Source organism: Thermobia domestica, chromosome 7 (assembly GCF_964235325.1).
Source record: "Thermobia domestica chromosome 7, izTheDome1.hap1.1, whole genome shotgun sequence".
Classification (NCBI taxonomy): Eukaryota; Metazoa; Arthropoda; class Insecta; order Zygentoma; family Lepismatidae; genus Thermobia; species Thermobia domestica.
In genome coordinates, this window is record NC_137460.1 from 147,249,992 (window position 1) to 147,275,536 (window position 25,545).

At 36.6% G+C, this 25,545-nt stretch overlaps 1 protein-coding gene across 1 annotated transcript in view; it reads right to left on the reverse strand.

Moving 5' to 3' along the window:
• hig (locomotion-related protein hikaru genki) overlaps window positions 1–25,545 on the reverse strand; it is a 484,097-nt gene that overhangs the window by 42,118 nt on the left and 416,434 nt on the right. The window contains exon 6 of the mRNA XM_081765381.1: window positions 7,365–7,499. Within this exon, the coding sequence (XP_081621507.1) occupies window positions 7,365–7,499 (135 nt within the window). The remainder of the gene's footprint in view (window positions 1–7,364; window positions 7,500–25,545) is intronic.

A 25,545-nucleotide genomic window follows, 5' to 3' on the forward strand; every position in this document is an offset into this window, starting at 1 on the left:
GCAATACCGAACTTCATATATAAATAAGGAAAAGTGGGACATATGTATATAGAATAAGTTTCCAAATACAGTACTATACATCCAAGTATCATGGTTAATACGCCATTTTATTTTAGAATGAAACAAGCGTTTAAATGATACCATGCACATGTGTTTATAATGTACAAAAGAAAAGTGTTTTGGGAAAAATATTAAAATTTCCCTCCAAAAATCACTTTTTCGAAATTTGGGGACCCCTGAAGCAGTACGAGGTACAGATGCCTGGATATAATCTACCTTGAAAAGTACTATTGTCTGTACATAATGTATGTGTCAAGTTTCGTTGCAATATCTAGAAGAGTTACGAGAAGAAAAAAATATTTCTTAATCCTGTTTGACAATACAAATGAGATACTTTCAGAGAATCGAATCAGGTAACAATACTCTTACCTTTCTAATATACCACGAATATATGACAAACGGAACGAAATATAACTCTTAGCTTTAAAATATATACACCTATATGCATTATTAATGGTCTATGCATATAAGTTAATATTTTATTTATGGCTGTTATATACAAATTTATGGTTACTATATTTCATTAATTTGTTGTTTACTTGTATTATTGCTAATTAATATGGCCAATCTTCGTTCGCAGAATTGTTCCTAACTTAGATTAGGGCAATTCCATTATCTATTACCTATGGACCCGCCATGTCCTCGACTGGCAACAATCGGTAGGTGCTTAGCAGTGCAAAATAATGTACTTTATACTGTAATAATATCACGGACCACCCACACAAAACACATGCAATGTAGAAAGTAGAACCAAATATTCTACTTTCTACAATATTACCACACATTTTATACAATCGGTGTTTACTTGTTGACTGATAAAATTCAATTCAGCTTTCAGTCCAATCCAAAACAAAATGCTATACTGTTCACACTCGTCATCATCAAAAGATTTAGGATTTAGATTTTTGGGCTTTCGGCATCTAAAGCCATTTAGCCCGTAACGATTTGAGGGATGACGTCCCTCGGCGAGCACACTATCCGGGGAAAGGGAAGGAAGAAATGATTGGGGAAGGACGGAAGCGGCCCGGGACCTATAAAGTTAGGTACCACCCCGGCATTTGCCTGGTGTGAATGAGGAAAACTAAGAAAAACCTCATTCAGGGTGGCTGGCCTGAAAAAAGCGTGTTACACTTTTTCGACCGAGTGACCCTACCGGGAATCGAACCCGGGACTGGGCCATCATCGAAGTCAATAACATCGTCATAGGCAGAAAAATCATCGCAGGAAAGTCCAATACAGTGTTCACACATGGCGGAACAATCTAATCCTACATTTTTACATATAGTTAGAGCAAGATTATTCACAGCTACGAGAAACGAGACGAAGATCATCAGGTGCAAACGTCTTAGAGCTTGGTACTAGTATCAAAGCTTTTCTATAACATGTTCAATCTTCACGATAACCATCAAAAACGACAGCGACATTTCTTCCGTATATGTTTACAATGTACACTGAGTGCTCAGTGAATTGCGACCTACACACAAGAAAGTGTGGCCAGCAGCCGAGACGATTATAATTACGACCAGCCCGACTGGTAGTATTGCAGAGAAAGAACACACTCGAGGCTACATACTGACAGATAGCACAGTGTTATAATGGGAAGTGGGCAGGATTTATCCGCATTTTAATAGGGCATGATTATGGGTACCCGCGCAAGAGATACGTCAACATCTACAACAGCAATACTTGTCGGATGCACCCGTTCCTGTATAGTGAAGGTGTGCAAGGAGTGGGAAGAAAATTGGGCAACGGTTTCCAAGAGATGGAACTACGGAGACGTACCGAAGCTTAAAACGTGGGGCGAACTCGTGACAGCTAAACGGACCATCAGTGTCAATGACCAATACAATGGTGGATGCACAACTCCCTTACCCCACGTAACTATACAGCGTACACTGACACGCGTGCAGGTCCACAGCAGATTACACACTCGTCACCCACTCTTCACAACTCGTTAGCACAGATTTGGTCGCGCTCAGGCACAGGAACACGCTAATTGAATCATGGATGATTGGTGTAGGGGTCTGATAAATCACTGTTTGTACTATTCCTCTCGGACGGGCATGTGCATGTGTGGCGCCAATAGTACCAAGTTATGGATCCTTCTTGCATGGTACGTACTGTACGGGCGGCAGTATGGTTTGGGGATATTTCTATTGGCATGGACTGGGACCGTTGGTGTGTATTAATCACAACGAGACATATAGTAAATTGTGTACCTGCGGGTGTTTGAGAATCACGTACCCCTATAATGCAACGCTTCTATCCACAAGAAGACGGCATTTTCTAGGACGGCAATGAATAGTGCCACCAAGCCAGGACTGCACTTTCTTGGCTTAAGGAACATTTCTCGGAGCTGCAGCGTATAAATTGTCCCCTTAAGTCACAGGATTTTAATCCTATAGAACATTTATGGGATGTTGCGGAACGAGCTCTTCGCACCATGACTTCTGCACAATCTGTGGGCTCGTTGTGGGATGCCATCAGGAATATATGGTGTCAGATCCCTGTGGAAACATATCTGCAACTACCAGAATCCATTCCACGCCGTGTTCACGCCGTCCTCTGAGCAAAAGTGGACCAATAAAGTATTAGATAGGTGGTCGTAAATTCAGTGAACACTTAGTGTAGTTGCTACAGTTTTAATTTAGGATTTAATTTAGGACCTATAAATTAGGTACTACCCTGGGCATTTGCCTGGTGTGAATGAAGAAAATCCAGGAAAACATCATTCAGGGTGGCTGGCCTGAAAATGCGTTACGAACCCGGGACCGCTCGCACCGGAAGCGAGAGCGTTAGCGACTACACTAAAAAGGGCACTACTACAGTTTTGAATAATATATCCGTAAGTACAAGGATCATAATAAGTAAGAAACCCTCCATCAATCACTATAACTGATTTCATTTTCTGCTTTGATTAACTGCAATACAGCTATAAATATGTGGTTGAACACTTTCTCGAATTTCTCATTGTGGTAGTCATAAATCCACTCCATCCTGGCTGCAGCTGTAATCCTACAAGCCATAAGGTTGAGGGGAAATAGATGTTGTGAAGATTGGGCCGCAAGAGATCTTACTTGTTGAAGTTCACTTAAGTCTTCAATGGCCATTGAAGAAAGACCTGTATTTATCTTTTTCATTGGATGTAAGTACTCTTTGATAGTTGTGGTGTTAATAAAAGACTCAATTGGAATTCTCTTAACTGTTATCCGACACAGGTACCTGACGTGTCACAATGAATCCCTCCAATAGGACGAAAAGTGCCTTTGTTGACAAGACTTCATACATTTACGTCAATATTATCAAAAACATGGAGAAATGCATCTGAATGAATAGTGGGGAGCCAGCGTTAATGATCGATGTTAGGTAGATTGTGGCTTCAGTACGATGTTTACATTGACGAAATATGTTTATAAAGAGTTTTGAACCATATAATCGATGTAGATTTAGAGCAAGGCTTGTCTACACGGGTGACAGAAACCATATAGGTCTTATAGCAAATACGAGAGCGTGATTTATAACAACACACTTACTTTCAGCTTTCGGAGATTCACTTGAAGTTCTTAGTTTGTAACTTGTGCATTAAAAATGTCAAGACTTTCTGGAATAAGATTTTTGCCCCCTGAATTAATCGCATTCTTAAAACTTGCACTTTCTTAATACACTTTCTGTGTAACTTTTCGTGCACATCACCTTTTCTTTCTACACTAGCTTCACGAGTAGAAAGTACACCATTTTTACAACTACAGTGCCTACGTTAAGTTCGTTTTCACAAATTACACAAATGAAATCAAAATTATTATTTTTTATATTATGAATGTTGTCAGGTAGCCTGGAACAAAATGAAATGATTACACTCTTCTCAATGCAATATATTAGGCCTGTGCTGAGTTAAATTTCATTAATCAAAATGATATGGGATTTCAAGTTCAAAATTAGGAACATTACTTTCTACTTTCTGTTATTAATTATGGTAATTGATATTGAAAAAAAGAAATAGTAATTTTGACAGCTCGAAAATGATTAAATATTGTGTAATCACAAAACGTTATAAAGAGTTATGCACTTTAAATAAAAGTTTAGTGTTTGAAATTAAACACATTTGGGTTTTTATCCAGGCATATTATATATTTTATACTATTTTTTTTAAATTGACTGAATAATCATGTAGTGATTAAACCTTTCAATGCTTGCCTTGCACTTGAAAATTGCTATTTTGCAATTAAACCTAATGTAATTTATCTATAGATTTTTTAAAAACATAAAAATCTAAATTAATTAGAAGCATGTAAACAAAATGTTACGTTCTAGTTAAAGATAACAAATCATAATACTAAAGGCATACTAATATATACCCACATTTCTACAGAAAAAAAAGAACCTACTAGCTACTCATTAATTGGGTTACCATATGTCCGCATTTTGTACGGACTGTTTTTATTTTTGGGTTCGTGTCCGTGTCCGTATCGTACAAAGCATGAAATAGGAAAATGTCCGTATTTGACAGTTTTTGAAGCTGCCCGAAAATTTCCGAGTCAGAAATCGCTAAAATCTCGGGCGAAAAGAATTATGTTTTCATAATATAACTTATATTGTAGTTACTATTAATAAAGTAGGTTATGTTTTTAATACAGTGTCTCATTTTCCATCCCAGGGTTCTTTTGGTTAGATTTAATGTACGTAATCTAATAGTATGATTTATTATATTTGTGTTAATAAAAAATGAAACATGTTAGTTTCCAATAGTGTTTTAAGTATTAGAAAAAAATGAAATCTTTGTTTTACGTCCCACGGTTATGCCGGTTAGGCTAAAGAAGACGGTGATGACAAGTGATGAATTGAATAGTGGAATGAAGAAAGGGGAGGAAACGAGAGAACCCCGATATTACCCACGCACACGGTGTTTGACCACCACAAAGTTCACTTGGCGAGGGGTGGGATCGAACCCGGGACCCCAAGCACCAGAGGTGAACGCTCTACCACTGAGCCACAGCGGCCCCTTTTAAGTATTAGAGTAAACAATTGTATGATAACCTAAAAAGGCGATTTTTAGGTAAGAAATTTATGTGTTCTGTGTTTGAGCAACGTACCTTTAGTGGCTTGTCAATTTAAGGCTTGTCCGTATTTTGGATCAAAAAAATATGGAACCCTACTCATTAAGTATATCTCACTTTTACTGCACAAAATCACTTAGCACATACAAGCTTCATAAATCTCCCACTGTAACTGACGCATGAAGATAGACAGTGTCAAAGCCGGATTATGGCGCGCGCCTAGCCGGTCCGGCAGGATGACTTTTCCGCACATGCAGTCATTTGGTAAAAACTCTCTGGACATCGTTCCCATTTCTATAAACCTGTTATTACGTATGTCATTCTAAAGCTAATAAAACAAGCTAAAAGTCTTATTTGAAACATTTTGTTGTAGCGTTATCAGGTTTCTAGTAATAATAACAAAAGTGTTGAACATTATAAGTCTACTTTTTCAGCATTAGCTAAAAACACATAAGGACATAATTTAAAGAACGTAATTTGAGAAACCTACCTTTAAAAAATCATATTGATACAAGCTTGCTTAACCGAATGTAGGTATGGAAATTTGCATGTTTAGGGCCGTGGGGGGAAGCAAGAGGGTAGGGTTGGGGACTTTTGAGGAAATACTCCTCTTGTGATTTAGCTTGTTACTAATTAGTCCCGACAAAAGCCTATTTTTTGTCTTTTTTGAGTGGACTAACGGCATTTTCAGTTTTCTTCTTTACTTCACGGTACTGCTGCTTTTGACTGAATAACACAGTCGTATCACTCATCACACTTCTCTTTCCAGCCTTAGAAAAAGTAGATATAAACAAACCCACCTGACTACCAGTGGGTCGATGGCCAGTGATTGGTTGTTGGTCTCACTGCACTAGTATCCTACCGCAATATAATCCCTACTAAAATAATAATTTCAAATAAAGATATCTGAATTTATCTTGCATATTGTGATAATAAATGCAATATATATAATATTTAACAACAGATGTAGCTTTATTTCAACCTCACATCTATTTGGACATATAGTACTTACTGCGCATGCGTATACGTTTGCGCGCCTACCCCACTCATTTAAAATTATTGTAGAATGCAGAGTTTCATGGCGACGATGTGTGACAGTAATCCATTTTCGTCTCGTGTTATAAAACACAAAAAAGGACAACAGGAACAAAGGCAATCTCACTTATATAAGGATTTAAGAAAATACCTATTTCCAACCTAGCAGTAGTCAGTCAGTGCGTTAATTATTTACCAACTGTGGCCTTATACTTTGGAAATTATGCGACGATAGTAACTAAGCAGACGATCTTGCTGTTCACGTCTCTCGCTGCCGAAGCACATGTGAGCAGCGAAGTAATGGATTTCGCTTTGTTTACATCTACTTTGTTCTAAGGATGGAAAGACTTTAGTCTCGCATTCTCTTATCAGCTACGGAACTCTTGTAGTGCTAAGGCACAGCCCTCTGACTTGAGAACTCGTTGCCGCTACTTTTTATTCAACTTATGTAAATAAGATCGAACAGTGGTTCTTACATGGTTAATGGTTAATATATTGGATTTAGATGTGCACTTATAATTGGAGGGCAAATGATATGATACTACTGTGACGTGACAATTGATCTCTTGTATTTTAGCCTAAAGAGCAAAGTATGAGACGTAAAACTCGATAACAAATACATAAAATAAGAACTGCTCTAGCCATTTAACGCAACAATGCGTTGGAACTGAGAACGTAATTACGTCATTCTTCAACTGTTGTTGTCTTAACATTACATTGATTTATTGTTTCCAGGAACAAATAACCAGGTTGGTTTTTCAGTATTTTTAACGTAACCTCCTTGTTTTCCCTGAAAGTTTGTATAAACATTTTTTTCTTTTGTTTCGGCTTTCACAAAGGTTTGCTAACTACCTCTGGTTTTTGTGTAATTACAAACCAAATAATAAAAAAAAGCAACTAAACTTCAGCTTGTTATTTAGAAGAGAGACGTTTGCGGGAAAGCAACGTCTGCGTTCACGAAAACAAAAGGCATCAGTTACCTTCTTTGAGCTGCCAATCACCGTGAAATGTTGGATATTGTGAGACATTACTTCTAAGCTAAGAAAGGCGAACACAGTCTTGTAGAAACAGCCGAGACAATGGGTGATAAACAATGGGAGATAGACGGTTCTATGTTACTTATTTTTACTTCACTAACAACAGACAGAAATTAATACTCTAGGAAGCTATTTTTTTTTATATTTTCCCTTTTGTTTTTGAACCTCGTAGGCCTACCTCTAACCTGGATGGTGATGCTGTTTGTGAGTCCCCGAGGTGAGGAACACGTGAACACTCCAGAATCTTGGGGCTTCGTGTAATAAATAGACAAGCGGTATTTCCAGTCTCGTTCGTCTGGTGCTATGGCCCAACCTATAAAGGAAAGAAAAAAGAACATTAAATTTATAAGGAAACAAAATAATTATCACTAGTTACGTGTAGAAACGTATACAGTGCTTCTTTGTATGCATGTGAATCTTTTGAAATTAGTTTTCATAATTATTAGCATAATATCGCGTTGATATAATTTTTAAACAAGGGAGTATTGGCTCAGTCGCAGTGGAGTATTTAGGGGGCTTCCGGGCTTAAGCCCCCCCTTCCGAAATCTTACTATAGTAAAGTATATGAAATATCTTGCAGAATTCTCACATTTTCAGGCAACGCCTCCCCCGAAAGTTAGCAAAGCTCCTCCCGAAACAAAAGCGCAAATACGCCACTGGCTCAGTGGCTCACCTCTGGTGCGAGGAGGCCCTGGCTCAATGTCATGCATGTGAGATAACGGTGAACAACATCGTGATCGTGGGTTTTCTCGGCTTTCTCCCGTTTCCTCCCATATTCTAATTTAACCAATTCTTTCACAACTTTTAGGGCAGCACGATGGCTGAGTGATGGAGCGCTTACCTCTAGTGTGTGGAGTCTCTGGTTCGATCTCCGGCCATGTAAGTTCGTGGTGGACAACATCGTGTCCGTGGGTTTTCTCGGGGTACTCTCTTTTCTTCCCATATTTCATTCCACCAATTATTCCATCATCATTCATTTGCCACAGTCATCATCTCCCTCAATCTAAATGGCATAATCGTGGGACGTTAAACTGAAAGATTTTCTTTCACAACTTTCCACTTTCATTAATCATTTGTTTCCTTTAGCCGACAGGACATAACCTGGAATGCAGAACTAGAATTTCATCTCATTTCATTGAAAATTTAAACAAGTGTGGTTCGTTTCTCACTGTGAAACGACGCTAGACTTCCAAAGTACGAAGATCCAAGGATCTAGTACGTCTATCACTTCTGGTTTTAATAGCGGGATAAGGTCGTTTTTTTTTCCCTCAGACGCTAAATTCTTATCAGAAAGCATTTCTTGCTGTATCTTATATAGATTTTGTTCTAGGGCAATCAATATTAAAACCGGAAATGTATATTTATACTGTTATTCAGAGGAATAAAAGTGAAGATGGAATCTATTCGTGGGACGCTGAATTCATATCACAGACTATTTCCAGCTGTTTCCTACTGTTTCTGCTTTACAGAAACCAATATTAAAACCGAAAATTCTAATTCCGGTTTTACCAGAGGGAGATGAAACATGTTCTTGTGACACTGAATCTATTTTTAAAAAAACCGCTTCTCGTTATCTATTGCTGTGATCTGCCTTATGGTATTCAACGTTAAAACCGGAAATGGTAGGTTTCCAGTTAGAATAGGTGGCTAATGAAGGAGATAGAGGTATTCTTAGGACACTGTCGATAAACAGATACTAGGAAATAACCGTTCAAAATGACTTCCGATATTTATGCTTAGCATAATTTCTAAAATGATGAAATTTTGAAAGAAAATGGGTTTACAAACTGCCGTAGGCTTGCTTTGGTGGTAAATAACTGAACCTGTTCGCATAATCTAATCTATATCTTTTACGTAAACCCTTTGAAGTGTTACTAAAAAAAAAAAAAAAAAAAAAAAGTTCGAGCCTTGGCGTCATTTTCACCTTTAGCAGTGCGGGAATTACCCTCCGTGAGTTTGAGATATATATGCATTTTAATGAATAATATCGTCATCTGAAATTCAACACCACGTATCTCCAATTTTGGGTAATTTAAGTTTTTGATATCATTAGAGTCAGTAGAGGATGGCACACAATCTGGTTGAGTAGTACACCTATATTACGACAGATGGCTCTGTTATTCCCTCTAAGTAATACTGCTTATACTGAGGCTCAAGTTACATTTTAAACAGTTTTTTGTCTCTCCTGTAAAATTGGTGAAATGTTACTTACGCGGTGTTCAATCTCAGATGGTGATATAATACTAATAAAAACATGAGCATCTCCTTATATTGTAGAGCCTTTCTCCCTCCTCCGAGTAGAATTGAAATGGCGTGCCTGGATTGGAGAGGGGAAAGCAGGAGTTTACTCAGTCCAAATATAATAAGAAATTCTATACAGGGGTAGAAACATCGATACCAAGACTAGGAAAAAGGCAAAGGAGACAACAAAGTGTTATGTGTTTGGCTCGACAAACAAAATTTCAAATTCCATTACTTCAGACGTTCTTATGAACATAGTGAGGTAATTTTGTAAATCAGACAACAATGTACTTAGGAAACTTCTAAAGACTTGTATTGTCTGTGTCAGAGCCAAAATTTGCCAAATAGTATTGGTGACCGTGTGAATAAATTAGAAACGCCTTCTATTGTTTTCTGTCCAAGTTTTCCATTTTGTAGATGCACTTTTGCAAATGTTTCCAACTTCGTCTTAATTTAGAAATCTTATCCATTCCCCTTTTGAAAGGAACGAGTCACACAAAAACAACATTTCTTTCTTCTGTTTGGCTGAAATAACAAATTGTAAATTGTTATTTCAATAGTTTCTTTTTCTCTTACTGCTGATAGAACAATATAAGAAATTGAATATTGTATGAAGTTTCATTTTATTTATTTATTCTTTTCGGAATAAAGAAACAACAAAAAATATAGGACATTTCCTTGCAAATGTAGAATAATCATTTTAAATCGTAATTTGGTTTTTAACGCCAGAGAAAGACAAGTTAAGAAATTGAATCATACAGACTGAATGAAACCCAGCGAAATATTATAACTATTAATGTAGTGTTTTCTGGAAAAGTTATATTTTTTTAACGTAAAAGGCACAGCTGCCTACTAGCTCACCTTTGGTGCAAGGGTCTCGTTTGGGGTTGTACTGTATTCTCCCATATTCTCATTCCACCAATTATTTCATAACCATTCAGTTTCATTGATTATCTATCTCCTTCGGCCTCGAAAAATTTCATTTATTTTCTACTATCGTTTAGTAAACGTCTACTGTTCATAATCGTCTATAAAGAGAATAATGCATTTAAAAAACTCATGCAATGGGCCATATACAACATGACATCGTATGTGACTTGCGCCCAGCTTCAAAGATAAGGAGCAGATACAGGTTAAGGCAGGGGCAGATCCAGGACGGACTTCTGGGGGGAGGGGGCAGTAGGTTGTAATACTGCTACTTAGAGCTACTTTTAAGAGCTCCAAACTCTGGGATGGGTTATATATATATATATATATATATATATATATATATATATACAATATGTGGCAAAATAAACAGTACTGAAATTCGTGTGCAAATGGCACCCGGGCGCAATGTGGTATGAGCTGTGAGCGCCACATCGTTTGCTTAGCAGTGTATGGACTAGCGGAGTATGCACTTGGAGACAATTTACTCACAACAGAGGAGAAGGTGTTTATTTTAGAGCACTATTTCCGCTCATATGGTGTAGGCCAGCATCTCACTGCAGGAGATGAGTGGAGATGCCTCCATGTGGGGTATACTAAAAGAAGCATTTTTCCGAATAGATAATACCCTACCACTGTACTGGAGTTAAGAGATAAGATTCGATCATTTGTTCTGTTGTGTCAGCAAGTCGTGTTCTCTAACATGTTCATCGACCTACAGAACGGCTATGAAGAATATTAGACGTAATGGTCAACATTTTGAACACGTGATGTACAGGCTCGATTCCTCTTAAATGTACAATTTGTGTTGAATAACAATTAGTTGACATCCTTTTGACATTTCTTATGTTTCATTACGTTATACAAAAAATAAACAAATAAATGTCAACGATATGATTTCAGTACTGTTTGTTTTGCCGCATACTGTATATATATAAAATAAGATAAGAATATATATACATACAGGGGTGTAGCCAAGGTGGGGCCCATCGGGGCCAGGCCCCCCAAATGGTTTCCTGCCCCCCCAAAAAATGACCAGCTTTTAAACATCATAGTAAAATTATCTCGCTTCATTCATTTAAAAGTAACAAAGTTTCTTGACAATCAATAATTTATGGTAAAATAGTATGGAGAAATATTGTTTTTCCATACCGATCGAAAAATAGTATAGTATCTCTTCCTTATACCGATCGAAAAATAGGATACGGTACTTTTTTGTGACAGCAGATTACACAATTTACTGCGATATATATTTGACAGTTTGAAGACAAACGTTTTAACAAGGTACTACAAATACAGCCATACAAAGGTACTAAACTGATTTGTAAGTACAGTATATTTTATATGCTTTAACAAGTGTTTTAAAAGACATAGAGGATGGAAAATTTGGTGAGAAACAATGCTTTTATTCAATTTGGATTTCATTCGCTCTCTTTTATTTCTACTCAGTGTAATAAAATAATTATGTTTTGTTTTAGTCACGAATAATAAAATAAATATTTTTGTGAGGAAACCATAAAGAAATTAAGTGAAATTTCAAAGAAAATCAATCTTGTGTAGATAGGTTCTGTATACAAGGTCTTAAATTAAAGTATAAAAATAACCAAGAAAAGTTTTGTTGCTTTTTCACCCACCACCTTCGAACATCGATATGTCACCTAACCTGGAAGATCAGAAATAGTCCCCATCAGCATCGACGACCTTCTGAAAACGTCCTGGAAGGCCATGCAATCCATCGCGGTAGAACTTGGTGGGCCGTGAAACGAAGAAAGTATGAGGTGCATTTTGGACTTTTACTAGGGATTTGAACTGGCGTCCTCTAAGGTGATTGTCTAAAGAATGGAACAGGTGATAATCGGACGGTGGAATACCCGGGGAATATAGTGGTTGCAATATTGTTTCTCATCCAAGGCGGAAAATGGTGTCCTGAATCATCCTACCCATGTGGGACTTAGCGTTGTCCCGTAAACGAGGACCCATTTGCAATTCAGAAGTGATGGCTCCAGAGTTTTGAGTTTTTGTTGAGCACAGCTCAACTGCTGACAGTACACAGTTGCATTGATACTCTGACCAGCTGGTAGCAGTTTCCGATGCACGATGCACCAAAGACACAAAAGGACCTTCTTCTGGTACAGTGCTGGTTTCTGCTGTTTTGAAATCGGTTCATGGGATGCTAACCAATGATGACGGCACCGTGGAGCTTCGTATAGGACACACTTTTTATCACATGTCAACGCCCTATTCAGAGATGGCTCCGAAACAGTAAATAAACACAGGCGACTGTCGCGTTGCCTTCTGGCCCGGAGTCAAAATATGAGAGACCCATCGACCCAACTTGTAGTGCTTCACAAGTTGATGGATGTGCTGCCGAATGGTTTCACCACATACTGAATTGTAGTCCCAGTTCCACTTTGTACATGTGTTGGTCTTCTGGCACGTGGTGTTTTCGGGTGTTCGTCATCGTTCTTAAACTTGTTAAACCATCGCTGCAATGTCCGTGTCTTCACGACACCCTCACCAAAGGCCTGCCATATCTTCTGTCCCGCTACAGCGGCGTTTGAACTCCATTTGAACTGGTTCAGCATACATGCTCTTATGACGCTCTGTGGATGTCCCATGTTCCCTCTGTCTTTACGCAAGTTCACGGTGTATCTGAATTGCCACAACCAGGTAGTATGTTGGATATACCCACACCAACAACTGACGTTCGCCTTATCTCCACTAGCATTCAACTCACAGTGTGAGGACCAATTGAACACAGACCTCCACGAAAAGGGACAGAACTTTCTTGGTTACCTTTATAGTTATGCACAAAAGTGTAGCGTTTGGTCCCGGGCAGTATTTCTTGATTAAGCATAATAAAAACTATCTTGAATATAATTTATGGATAATAATAATAATAATAATAATAATAATAATAATAATAATAATAATAATAATAATAATAATAATAATAATAATAATAATAATAATAATAATAAGCTAAAATAGTGTTTTTAGTCTTCCAGAAGGAAACCAAAATATTCCTTTCTTTCAGGCCTCAAAAACACTAGCAGCCACACATTTTTTGGCTTTGTACATTGTATTTGCCCCCCCCCTCAAAAACGACGGCCCCCCTACACAAACGTGCTGGCTACACCCCTGTATACATATATAAAATAAGAAAATTCCCTGTTCTGTTAGGGCGATCGGGGGCCCCCTGGATCCGTCCCTGGGTTAAGGTGAACAGGAATAAAGTTTGGGGGCTAAAAGTTTCTTCTTAAAATTTCATAATTGCCTATCGCTATCTACGAGTTTTCCACTTCACTCCTAATTGAGGGCCTGCATCGTATTTCATTTTACAGAAATATTTTATTCGATCACTATGTTAATATAAATTACAAATAATGGGTATGAAAGGTAAACAATGTAAAATTCATATTTTACAGAATAACAAATGAAGTATATCTGTACTACCTAGGTAATAGCGATTATTACTGCATTTTCAATAATTAATTACCAAAAAGAAGGTCCTTATTTAAACTGGTCGTCAAAATAGAAAGACAATTCTGTAATAAATTGATTTTAACAGAATGTGAAACATAAAGTGAATATATGTACTGATACTGATTCTTAAGGCTCTTCACTAAGACCCCCATTTGTTTTTCTGCTTTCTGTAAATACCCAGTATTTCAACAAAAATATAACTGCTTTCAAAAATAGGAAATGAAATGTTTCAGTTTAATTTCTCTCACGATTATGTCCTTTAGGCTAAAGGAGACGATTATTAAAGCAAGTGAATGATAATGGAAAATGGTGGAATGAGAAAATGGAAGAAAACAGGAGTACCTTGAGAAAACCCACCACAAATTTACTTTTCCGGGAATCGAACCAGGGACCCCACGCACCAGAAGTAAGCGCTCTACCTGTAAACCATCGTGCCTCTTTTTCAAAAATAGGCAATTTAACACCAGTAAAATGATGATGTTCAAAAAAGAAAGTTTCATTTACACTAGGACAGAACAAGGAAAGTACTTGAAGTGGTACATGTGGATCTGCATGTGTTAAATATCGTTGGAAAGGTCATACTGAGTACACCTTACATGTGAAATATTTCGCTTGAATGGAGCCTGTAGGCGGCGTGGCGACCATTTGAAGATCAGAACAAGGCACGCTCCGAAACACCAGGAAACGTGGACGAAATAGGGACCTATGATGTAATTGTTTTGAGACGTTGTATATATAGGTTTAAAAGGTAACTGAATACGAATCTGTTATGAAATGATTACAAATCAAAATGACGGATCCAACATGGCGGACACAAATAAAAAAAAAAGCTATGGATCTGAAATTGGGTATAAAGAAATAATCGACGTCGCTAGGTATGAATCGGACACCCAAGAGTGTACAATTCAAAATGACGGATCCAAGCTGGCGGACAAAATGCAAAACTCTACTCTAGAACTGAAAGCGGGTAGGTAGAGGTTTTCGTGGCCGCTGAGTACGAATTCAATGTTGAACGTGCAATAGGACGGATCAAATGTGGCGGACAAAAAGTGCAAAAAATATGTACAGAACTGACATATGTGATTCTTACACATGTAGTAGAAAAATATTTATAGTGCATAACGGGGCAAGTAGTGGCAGGTGATGTTTTACAATAAACAGGGAGAATGTTTGGTATACAATCATGCCAAAATTGAGGCACGGATTGCAGGGCAGGTTTTATAGCGCACATGAAAGCTTTATATTACGAACAGATTGCAATCATAGACAATAATTATTTTACTACTAACTCCCATCCCCCGCCCTCGAAAAGATACACGGGGATCGGCATGTGTTATATATCGTTGAAAAGCTCGCACCGAGTACGCTTTACATCTGTAACATCTCGTTTGAATGGCGCCTTTAGGGTACGTTGCGATTATTTGCACGTAACTTCTGAAGATCCCAAAAATGACAGTGAAAATTGCGCGTTGGAGTTCAAAACAACATTATGCTTCCACAACTGTCTTTCCGGTTTCACATATTGCCGTGTACACTTTTGAGCCGTATGCATGACAAATGTTCAGTTCCTTGAGTAGGGATGGTTCCGACACCGAGACTAGTCTTGATTTCGTCTCTAATTCGAGACCGATATATTTTTCAAATCGAGACGAGACAGAGGGAGCCCAGGCTCGTCTCGATACCCATATGTCTATTCTGTGCCGCCATCTTGGATCTGCCATTTTGAATTGTACATTTTTGGTATCCGATTCATACATAGCGATGTCAAATATCTCTGTATACCGAATTTCAGATCATAGCTTGTTTTTTTTTTTGTCATTTGTGTCCTCCATGTTGGATCCGCCATTTTGATTTGTAAACATTTGATGTCAGATTTGTATTCAGCTACCTCTTAAACCTATATATGCACACCACGTCTCAAAACAATTACATCATAGCTTCCTATTTTGTCCACGTTTTCTGGTGTTTGGGAGCGTGCCTTGTTCTGATCTTCAAGTAGTCGCCACGCCGCATACATATCCCATTCAAACGAGATATTTCACATGTAAGGTGTATTTCACATATCCTTTCCAACGATATATAATACATGCAGATCCTCGCGTACCACTTCAAGTACTTCCCTTGTAAGTATCTGACTATAATAACCTCATCAAAGGCAAATTTAAATTTCAAACAAGTTGTTTTTCTTTTCGTATTAGTTTTTACTACTTTCTTTTTCAGGAGAAGAATAAGATCTTAGACGATTTCTTCGTTTGATTGTTTGTTGAAGTTTAACGTTTCTTTTCAGAACCGAGATTATAGGAGACGTGAACCTACAGTTTAAAATGGAATGGACCGTAAAACGTTCAAACTTTAATCCTTTTCTACAGGGAATCGAACTTGGGACCACGTGCACCAAAGTCACTGGAATATATATATATATTGGAGAGGTAGAGGTATAGGTAGAATAGGTATGAGTGGAAATTGTGTATTGCTGTACAAGCTTTTCCCTTATATCTATTCCGTTTATCAATACAAAACTTGGTACAATCATTTCTTATCCCCTATAGTATGTTTAGAGATACATTTGGATTGTGTGCTTTTACTCGGGACTACTTCAGAGGGGTCCAAAGTTGATAGTAGGGATTTTTGGACGGAATTTTCCCGATATTCTCCTAATTTTCCCTGTTCAAGTACGTTATAGGCCCAAATACATAACACCTCCTGAACGCTTGTTTCATGCTGAAGAGAATTAACTATAAACCATGACTTTCCAATGAACAGTGTTGATGCAATAGCTATTTCACTACGAGTCTACGATTTTCTTTATACTAACAAGGTTAATGTGCCCCAGGGACTTACTCTGTTGTCCAGGGCAACTAATTTTTTGTGCATGAACATATCTTTGCTATGTTTATCGAATGAACTAGGTTTGTTTCGGATGTCCAGATGACACGTTCATGTCCTTTCCTTGTTACGGCTCTGGATCAATTTCAAAAAGCCGTTTCTGCTATCGTTAACTAATTTTACTCTATGGAAATGCATATTGAATCCGGAAGTGGTAGTGGATTCCAAGACTTCTGCATTTAGTGGAGACATAAGGGTAGAAACTGCATCTATTTTTTGGATTCTGAATCGATTCCAAAGAACTGCTTATTGCTTTCTATTACCGTTTCTAACCTACGGTGATCAACGCTGTAACCAAAAGTGATAGATTTCTACCATTCCAGATTAAATAGATGGTCAATAAATTAGATGAAACTTATGTTTCATATGACGCTGTATGCATTAAAAAAAAAAAGCGTTTCTCGCTGTTTCTTGCCGCTTTTGCTTTGATGTCTATTGAGAGACTGACAGACGGACAGTGAGAGAGACAGACTCTATAATACTTTCTATACTTATGCAGTTTAGTTTGCAAGTCTAACAATTGAAATGAATTCAGTTTGTTTACGAAGAATTTTCCGTTTTTTGATTTTTCACTTTTCGAAAGGTTTATCGTTTTCCGTTTCTTAAAAAAAAAAATGTTTTTCATTTTTGAAACAAATTTCATTTTCGTTTTCTGCAAAAATGTTTTTCCTTTTACGAAAAAGAATGTTCATTTTAAGTTTTTCGATTTAAAAAAGTCATTTTCGAAAAAAAAAACACTTTTCGATGTGGTCTTTTTTGAAAAAATGTGGCCGTTTCTAGTGAAACAGGGGAGCTTTAGCTTGTTGGCCTCATAGTAAGTCTTCATCACACGGTTGTGAGCCTTTTTTTTTTTTTTTTATCATCATGAAAGACGACTTAGGTGTTGAATTGCGTTTGAGTGTTGGAAATTGAATTTACCCCGATTGAAAGGAGAGAAATAGCAAGTGGGGCAGTTGCTAAACTTAAGTAATTTACATGAAAATAACGAGTGGAAATTGATAGGATGAGATTACAATATTTGCAATGCATATATGTGTGTAATAAAAGAAGATTACCCAATATTTAATGAGAACGAAATTGTACAACAATTCTTCAATAGTACTAGTGGTAATACTAGTGGATCGGATTTCCTAAATGTGGCTTCCTGTGAGCTTTTCCTAAATGTGGTTTTCGGAGTAAATTTAATCGTTATAATTACGATATGAGTTATAATTGCGAGAGTTACAACTTTTAAGTTCGTGGAAAACTATATCAGATTGGAAGCTGAATTAAGTTCCTTGTTTCGTGAGTGCTTAATTACTAATGGCGGAAATTCTGCTTTTATAACTAGTGGAGGTGAATTTAAATTTAAAAATAAGGGTTAAGCGATTTGAAAATGATAGAAGTTTTAAACGTTACAAGTATACTGCACCTGTGTGCTTGTAGAATTGCCATAGAAGACAGTCAGATGACCGCCACAGGAGAGCTTTTCAAGTTGGTAACGTTATTTAGCTCTCTTTATTTCTCTTGAAAGAAGAGAGTGAGTATTATGTGTAACTTTATTTTGTAGATGTAATGCAAACAAGTAGAAAACTTGCTGTTTAAATCTACACTTCTTAAATATTGAAAGAATCCTGTTTAAAATTAAAGATACAGTTGAGAAGTTAAAAATTAATCCTAAAACGGGAGAAATCTTGCAGCTTGCAGATCTATTTACTGAGATGGTTGTTACATTGATGTTTGGAATTAAATTACATTTTATGCTCTTTGCTTTCTTATATATATATATATATATATATATATATATATATATATATATATATATATATATATATATATATATAGATAGATAGATAGATAGATAGATAGATGGAGAGCAAATTGGGAAATTCTGAACACTTAAATTACGTAATTTATTTTGTAGTCATGATCCAATTTTACTGGCAGTTTGTGAAGTGTGGCAAGTTTTATTTCAATAATATTCAAGTTGGTTCTCATTTTCAGAACGTAAATTCAGTTTCCAATAAATAAGGTCGTTATACTTATTACGTTATTGTTCCAATATAAAGTATCATTTCAGAAGGTAAATTATTATATCCCATTAAAACAGTAAATTTTGAAAAATAAATAACATTGCAATCAACATGTATATTATGATCGTCTTTTTCAGCTTATCGTGCTTCCTCCAAACAAGTTTTTTAAAAAAATAATTATTGTTCAGAACAAAATCCAAAATAACACTAGATTTAAAGTTGCCACCGAAAGCCAAATGAGATCAGACTTGTCTTAGGGTGAGTTCAGTTAACTTTATAATCGGGCTGGTACACAGTCAGAGTATGTACAAGCTTTCCCAGTCTGTTTCCGATATAATTATAATTTCTTCTCTTAACATAATGTGTGCAAAATTAGTGTGTAATTATGTTCATTGTAGTGTAGTGTGTGAAAGTGCATATAGTGAAACGTTAACTGATTTTAAAACTCTAAAGAATAGTGATTCTGCTGAATCAGAACTTCTATGTTTCTGCGTACAGGGGATTCGTACGTTAGCTGCAAAAATCTCTCAAAATACATAAAGTCAATAAATTTTTATAATTATGTTAATTATTAAATTTATTTAATACATTTACTTGGTTTACAGCCGCCCAGCCTTACATATAGTTACATGACGTCGAGTTGCCGGCGTTGACCGCCATACATTTCTGATACAGATGCCAATGTGTAGCACTTACATTTTGTTGCAAATCAATATTTTATTTCAGATACTTAGTACTAAACATATAAGATAAAGCGTTAATATTAAACATAATTATTTAATACGCAATTTTAAAAAGTAAAATAATTTTACGAGCAAAAATGTAAGGGTGAGAGATACGACATTTGACTTCAGGATCAATTATTTACTACGTATAAATCGAATGTCTTTGCAATAATCTTTCTATCATTAACCATTCCACAGATACAGGAGGTTTAGTAAACAGCCCCTGCACGCGACTTTGGCCCTTCCTACAGTGCATCTGCTAGGAAGGGACAACATCGATTTTTTCATCTACTAGGTGTTCTCAATAACAATCAAAAATCAAACTGCGTTACACTTTCAATGCATGCTCAACGTCTTTCAGATACTGGACTGTTATTAGCACACCTTTTTTCTTTGAGCTATTGTTATTGACATTTCAGATGAAAGGGGCATAAAGGGAAGAAATAGATAACCACTGATTGGAGGTACAGTGGAGTTACAGTTATTTGCGTCAGTTAATTGCAAGTAGGATCACGTAGTATTTGTTCCTACAGTATATTTAGTGGAAATCCTTCCATGTGGAGAGCACTAATTGCATGTGTTCGTGTGTTTCTCGTGTTCAGCTATTTCTAGGAAGTGTGATAATTCACCAAACCTTCTCTGGTATGTTATGGTGTGTTTACGACTAAACGTTCCAATGACATCCTCTTTTCCCGCTCGTCAAAAGGGCGTAAAAGTTGTATTATGAATCAAATGTAGATGGTGGTAAGTGTTGGGCACCATATTTAAAGGCAGGCAGGGTTGTTTACGTTGCTCTATATTTAAGGGCTGGTTGCATGGAACGCTCCCGAACTTTTCGCTGTAGCACAGAGACGTCGTTTAGGAAGAGCAGGGGGAATTACCCTCTCTGAGTTTTGAGAAACAAATGGTTTTTAATAAATTGTATACTAATAAACAATCTGAAACTCATGTGTCACTGGACAACCTTGCCCCACTTCCCTGGCAAAATCTGATTTGACGCTATTGTCGTACCATAAATGTGGAAGGTATCTAGAGACCACATACCAGATTGCAACTTTTATATAACGAAAGCAACAGGAATCTCAAATAAATCAAAACATACAGTTTCATGTCCAAATTTTGAATCTGAAGTACGCATTCTGATTCTCTTCCAGTTCCAAAACCAACGCAGAATGGAGACTGGAAGAGGGAACAGAAGATGATAGTGACAAAGTAACAAATCGCTAAGATCTTGATTACACACCACCTACATCACAGTCGAAGCATAGCCATTGTCCAGGCAGAATTGAACAATCTTTTAAAAAATCTAAATCTTTCAAAGGGCAAGCAGAGCTACTTGTGTCTCGTATGAAAGAAAAAAACTGCTACAGGAAAACACTAATATATTAATCCATAAACAATAGCCTGTCCTTTCCATTTTTTTTTTGAATGATAGATAGTATAGTATATTGTAATGACTTAAATGGCCTGCATACACAATTTGAATTGATTCACATTCTCGAAGAATGATGCCTCAGATTCCTCAAAAACTAGTCTTAAAACTGTTCTCTTGCATGACGGTAACGAGAAACCTTCTATGCCAGTGACCCATGCCGTTTAGTTAAAAGAAACCTATGAGAACATGAGTCTACTTTTGCTGTTCGAACTAGAAAAGGAAAATCTGTAGTGATCTCAAAAGTTTTGAGGCTTCGGCTGGGAATGCCGAACGTTGCACAATATATTGTTTCTTATGTCACTACGACGGTAGGGTGAAGAAAAACAAGGTAATTATGTAGTAAACAATGGCCTCCGAGACAAAGCTTCAATTCTAGTGAAAATTGTCTCGCATGAACCTCTTGTTGACAAAGGTATGCTGTTGCCACCGTTTCATCTGAAATTGTGCTCATGAAGAATTTCGTGAAAACACTGGACAAAGATGGCAAGGGATTTTAATATTTTGTAAAAATTTCCTGCGATATAAGGAAGTTTGTCTCCAAATCTTTTGGCAAATTACTGCTATACAGAAGTACACTTCTACAAGAAGTTTCACGATCCACTCAGAAACATATATAGAAAGTTTCCAGGGAAAGTTTTTATCTTAACAGTACATGTCAACATTTTCAAATATTTTTCTTAAGTTCTTTTGGTCGTTTCTGTAATTCAAAATATTATTTTTGGTACATGAGCTGTGTTTTATACAGCTACATAGTGTAATATAGGGCAGCTACAACTACACTACAGTACAATTAAGGGCACGTTGTTTCTACGTATGTTTTAGAACTTCTTGATATATACTTACCCTAAAAAGTTCTCTCCGAATCCGAGGGTCAAAAGGCATTCAAAATAGCGATCAAACATGGCGGGTTACGCGGTTGTTAAAAAAGCTATGTTTCCTTACCATTATTTGTATTTTAATATGTATTTAAGTACAATTCTTAGGGAAATGTTAAGAATAGAAATAGAAATTTGTTTGTTTTTGTTGTTTTACATCAAACTTTAAAATCTTGAAAAGTGAGAAAGATACTGCTCTTTCTGCAAATTTAAGTTACTGGTATTTTCTCAATGCATTTTTGACATTTTATATAGCCTCTAGGTACGTTAAGAAATGATCTAATCCTTCCGAAAGATAAAATTATGAAGAAAAACATTTAATAATACAACAGCATTTATTTCAAACTTTCTCCCACATTGTCTTTCTTCAAGCAACATCAACCCCTTCAAGGACTTTATCTTGCAGTTTGTTACTAAAATAATTCACGAAAATCAAGAAAATTACTAAAAAATCAAGAAAAATTTGTAACCTTCCGAGCAGTGAAGTTTAGCTTCTCTGTTAGAGCACATGCAACTATTCTTTATAAACAGTTACAGAAATTTAAGGATAAAATCCAACTTGAAGTAAATTGTAGTCCTCTCGTTACTGGTACATAGTGTTCACAGCTGTCTTTCCAGGTCGAAGAAATGAAACGTTCATGCCACTCACTATAGTAAGTAAAACAGCTAAATCCGTGTCTTCACCAACAACTGTCACATTGTTCCTTCGTGCTTTTTCAATTGCTGTGAGTATAATCAAAATATCTGCGCCGTCAGTTGCTTGTGAAATAATGGAAACAAAATTATTTCCTAAATGTGGGATGAGCAGCTTTAGAAAAGAACTTTTGTTGTAGCCATCTTTTAAGGAGTGACTACTGAAATAGTATTTATTTTTATGCTCTTCTTGTCTATAATACAGCTACCTTTTCTGCGTGTGTTCCCAGTTACTAATGCTAATAGAATCGACTTCATTATTCTGTTACCAAATGTGCACATCAAATGATCGCTGTAGCGTATTTCTTCAAACGTTTCAAGTTTCTTCAAGAGAATTTTATGTAGTAAATGACCACCATCTAGAACAATCTGTCCATCCCTGATCTGCAACTTATGATTGATGAAGGAGAAACAAAAACATCACTGACATTCCTTAGTTGAGATTTATCTGACTTCGGTACAACTCACCTCCATTAAATATTGATAGGAAAACAGTAGACAATTCAAATTTAAAACATTCTTTTAATTGTTCTTTAGTTTTGGGTAGATTAACGATTCTGTGAAAGAGAATAGTTGAATTAACTGTAAGTTTGGTCTTCTCAAATTTCACTGACGTATGTTGTTCCTGTAGTAGAATATTAGCTTTATTTTTTGCACAGAAATGAACTTCACAATATATTTTACCCTTCAAGGTTTCTAAGCTTCTCAACCCAATATTTGTTGTTTCGTCATTGGCGTTCTTTACTATGCAAGTTGAAATGCTAAACAATTTGTACGAATATAGTCCAAAAGAGTTGTGATTCTTAAACCAAATCATTAGATTCTGAAGATCACTTTGGTTTCTTATAGTTAAGTTCTTCAATTTCACGTGCTGATAAGTTGTGCATGATAAAACACCTGTCAATTCTTGAAATGGTTCCATTCCCTTTCCGCATTCTAGCATGACAGATATCCATTGAACAATTGTACATGGAGTTATGTCTCTCTCATGCACAAGATCTGCAGTCGTATTCATCAATCTCATTAGTGATTGATCGATGACTATATCTTTCCAAGTACCATTTCAGAATTGCGAAAAATGATTGATTAGCAAATAGTTCGAATTCGTTCATTAACATAACATTTTGTAACTCAAAAATGGTTTGTAGATGCAAATGAGCACTTCTTGCATAGTTGTTGTTCTCAGTTGAAAAATAACTAATATTTTACGTACTGTATACAAATAAAGTTCCCAGATTCCCATTTTCTCGATAGTAATGAAAAGTTGTGCATTTTCAATCAGTTCCAAATACTGAATCTAAAGTTTCGAAGTCCTATTGTTTTTATAGATTCTTGCTCCATCATTGTGTTTATTATACTCAAGATTCGTTGCAAATAAGTATTCCTTGGAGTAACCCCGAAAGCTTCTTCATGCCTATATAGACACACTACATCTTTTTGGTCCACGTTCGTATCGTACTATTTAAAAATATAATTAATTTCTACCAAAGCAAGAACTCAAAAAAATATACATCATAATATAAATGTTTTCCAAAACTTTCAAATTCATGCATAAGGTATTTTTATTTCATGGTGCTACGATTGATGGTAAGAGAGAAATTGTAGTTTTTAACAACTTCGCAAGCCTTCTGACACTTAGATCCATAGAGACTTTCCAGGGAAGACATATACCAAGTAGTACTAAAACATACGAAAGAATCGGTTTGCCCTTAATTTGTTCAAACTTTTCACTTAAAATGTAGTTAATTGATTGTGATATCTCTAAAGTTTCTGTATCTGCAAGAAAACAGTAAATTTACTCCAATTGAGCAAAATCCTTTGCCTTAGTTCACGAAATTAGCGTTTTTAAATCCACTCCTAAATTTCTGTACTGTAATAACTTAATTTATAGATTTCTGTATTGACCATAAGTACATACAATATACAATATATATACACTGTATTTAGTTTCAAGTTAATTGGACAATGGTCATCTGATTGAACAACTCTCAAAATTTGTATTCTCTTTTAGTGAATTATCAAGAAAAGATGAACCAAGTACTTCATAATTATATTAAATGGAAAATGCATATACCAAATTTCGAGATATAGATATATTATGATAATTCTCTTTCACGTCATAGTTAGCTAGTGGTTCCTTACGTCACAAATCCTATGTACTGTAGAGACCTGCACGGGCCGAATTTTCCGGCCCGAGCCCAATCCAGCCCGAACGTACCTAGGCCCGGCCCAGCCCGGGCCCGAAAAGTTTTGGAGATTTTCGGCCCGAGCCCGGCCCGGCCCGGCCCGGCCCGATAAGTTTTTCAAAATTCTTGGCCCAAGCCTGGCCCGGCCCCGATAAATTTTAAAAGTTTTTGGCCCGACCCCGGCCCGATAAATTTTTAAGAAAATTAGCTCGAGCCTCAATCTTTCTCAAAATTTAGTACTAAATTTGACTGAACCCTCAGAAACATTTTCTAAACTTTGGTTCACAACCTGACGCTTGCCTCCCGAATGGTACCATTGCCTCCTAGAACTTTTCCTGTCATCGAGAGAACAAAAACTCCATTCCCTGTAACAAAAATCTAACCTTATTGATTTTTAGCATAAAGTGAAGATGGCAATATTGTTTAGCGACAGACAAGACATTCCCACCCCTTCTTTTTATATTTTGAGTTCAGTGAAGGTAGGGTCAGAGCTCAATTTACCGCATAATGCCTGCAATCCTCTATAGTGGAAGTGGAGCAACTAAGCAACACAAAATGTAAATAGCTATTGCATTCCTTGTAACATTTTTCATGAACACACTTCTTCAACGTTTGGCTTTATTCCAATTATCGTTTAACGAAAATCAATAATTATTAAAGAATTGCAATTGATCGGCCCCAGCCCGGCCCGACCTCAAGAGAAATCAGTGTCGGCCAGCCCAAGCCCAGCCTGGCCCAAAGAAATAAGTGTCGGCCCACCCAAACCCGGCCCAGTCCAAAGAAATAACAGAGTCGGCCCGCCCAAGCCCGGCCCGTGCAGGTCTCTAATGTACTGTCAAATTTTCTAGCTTAAGCAGTTTGGCCTAATGCGTGATCATTCAGTCAGACAGGAC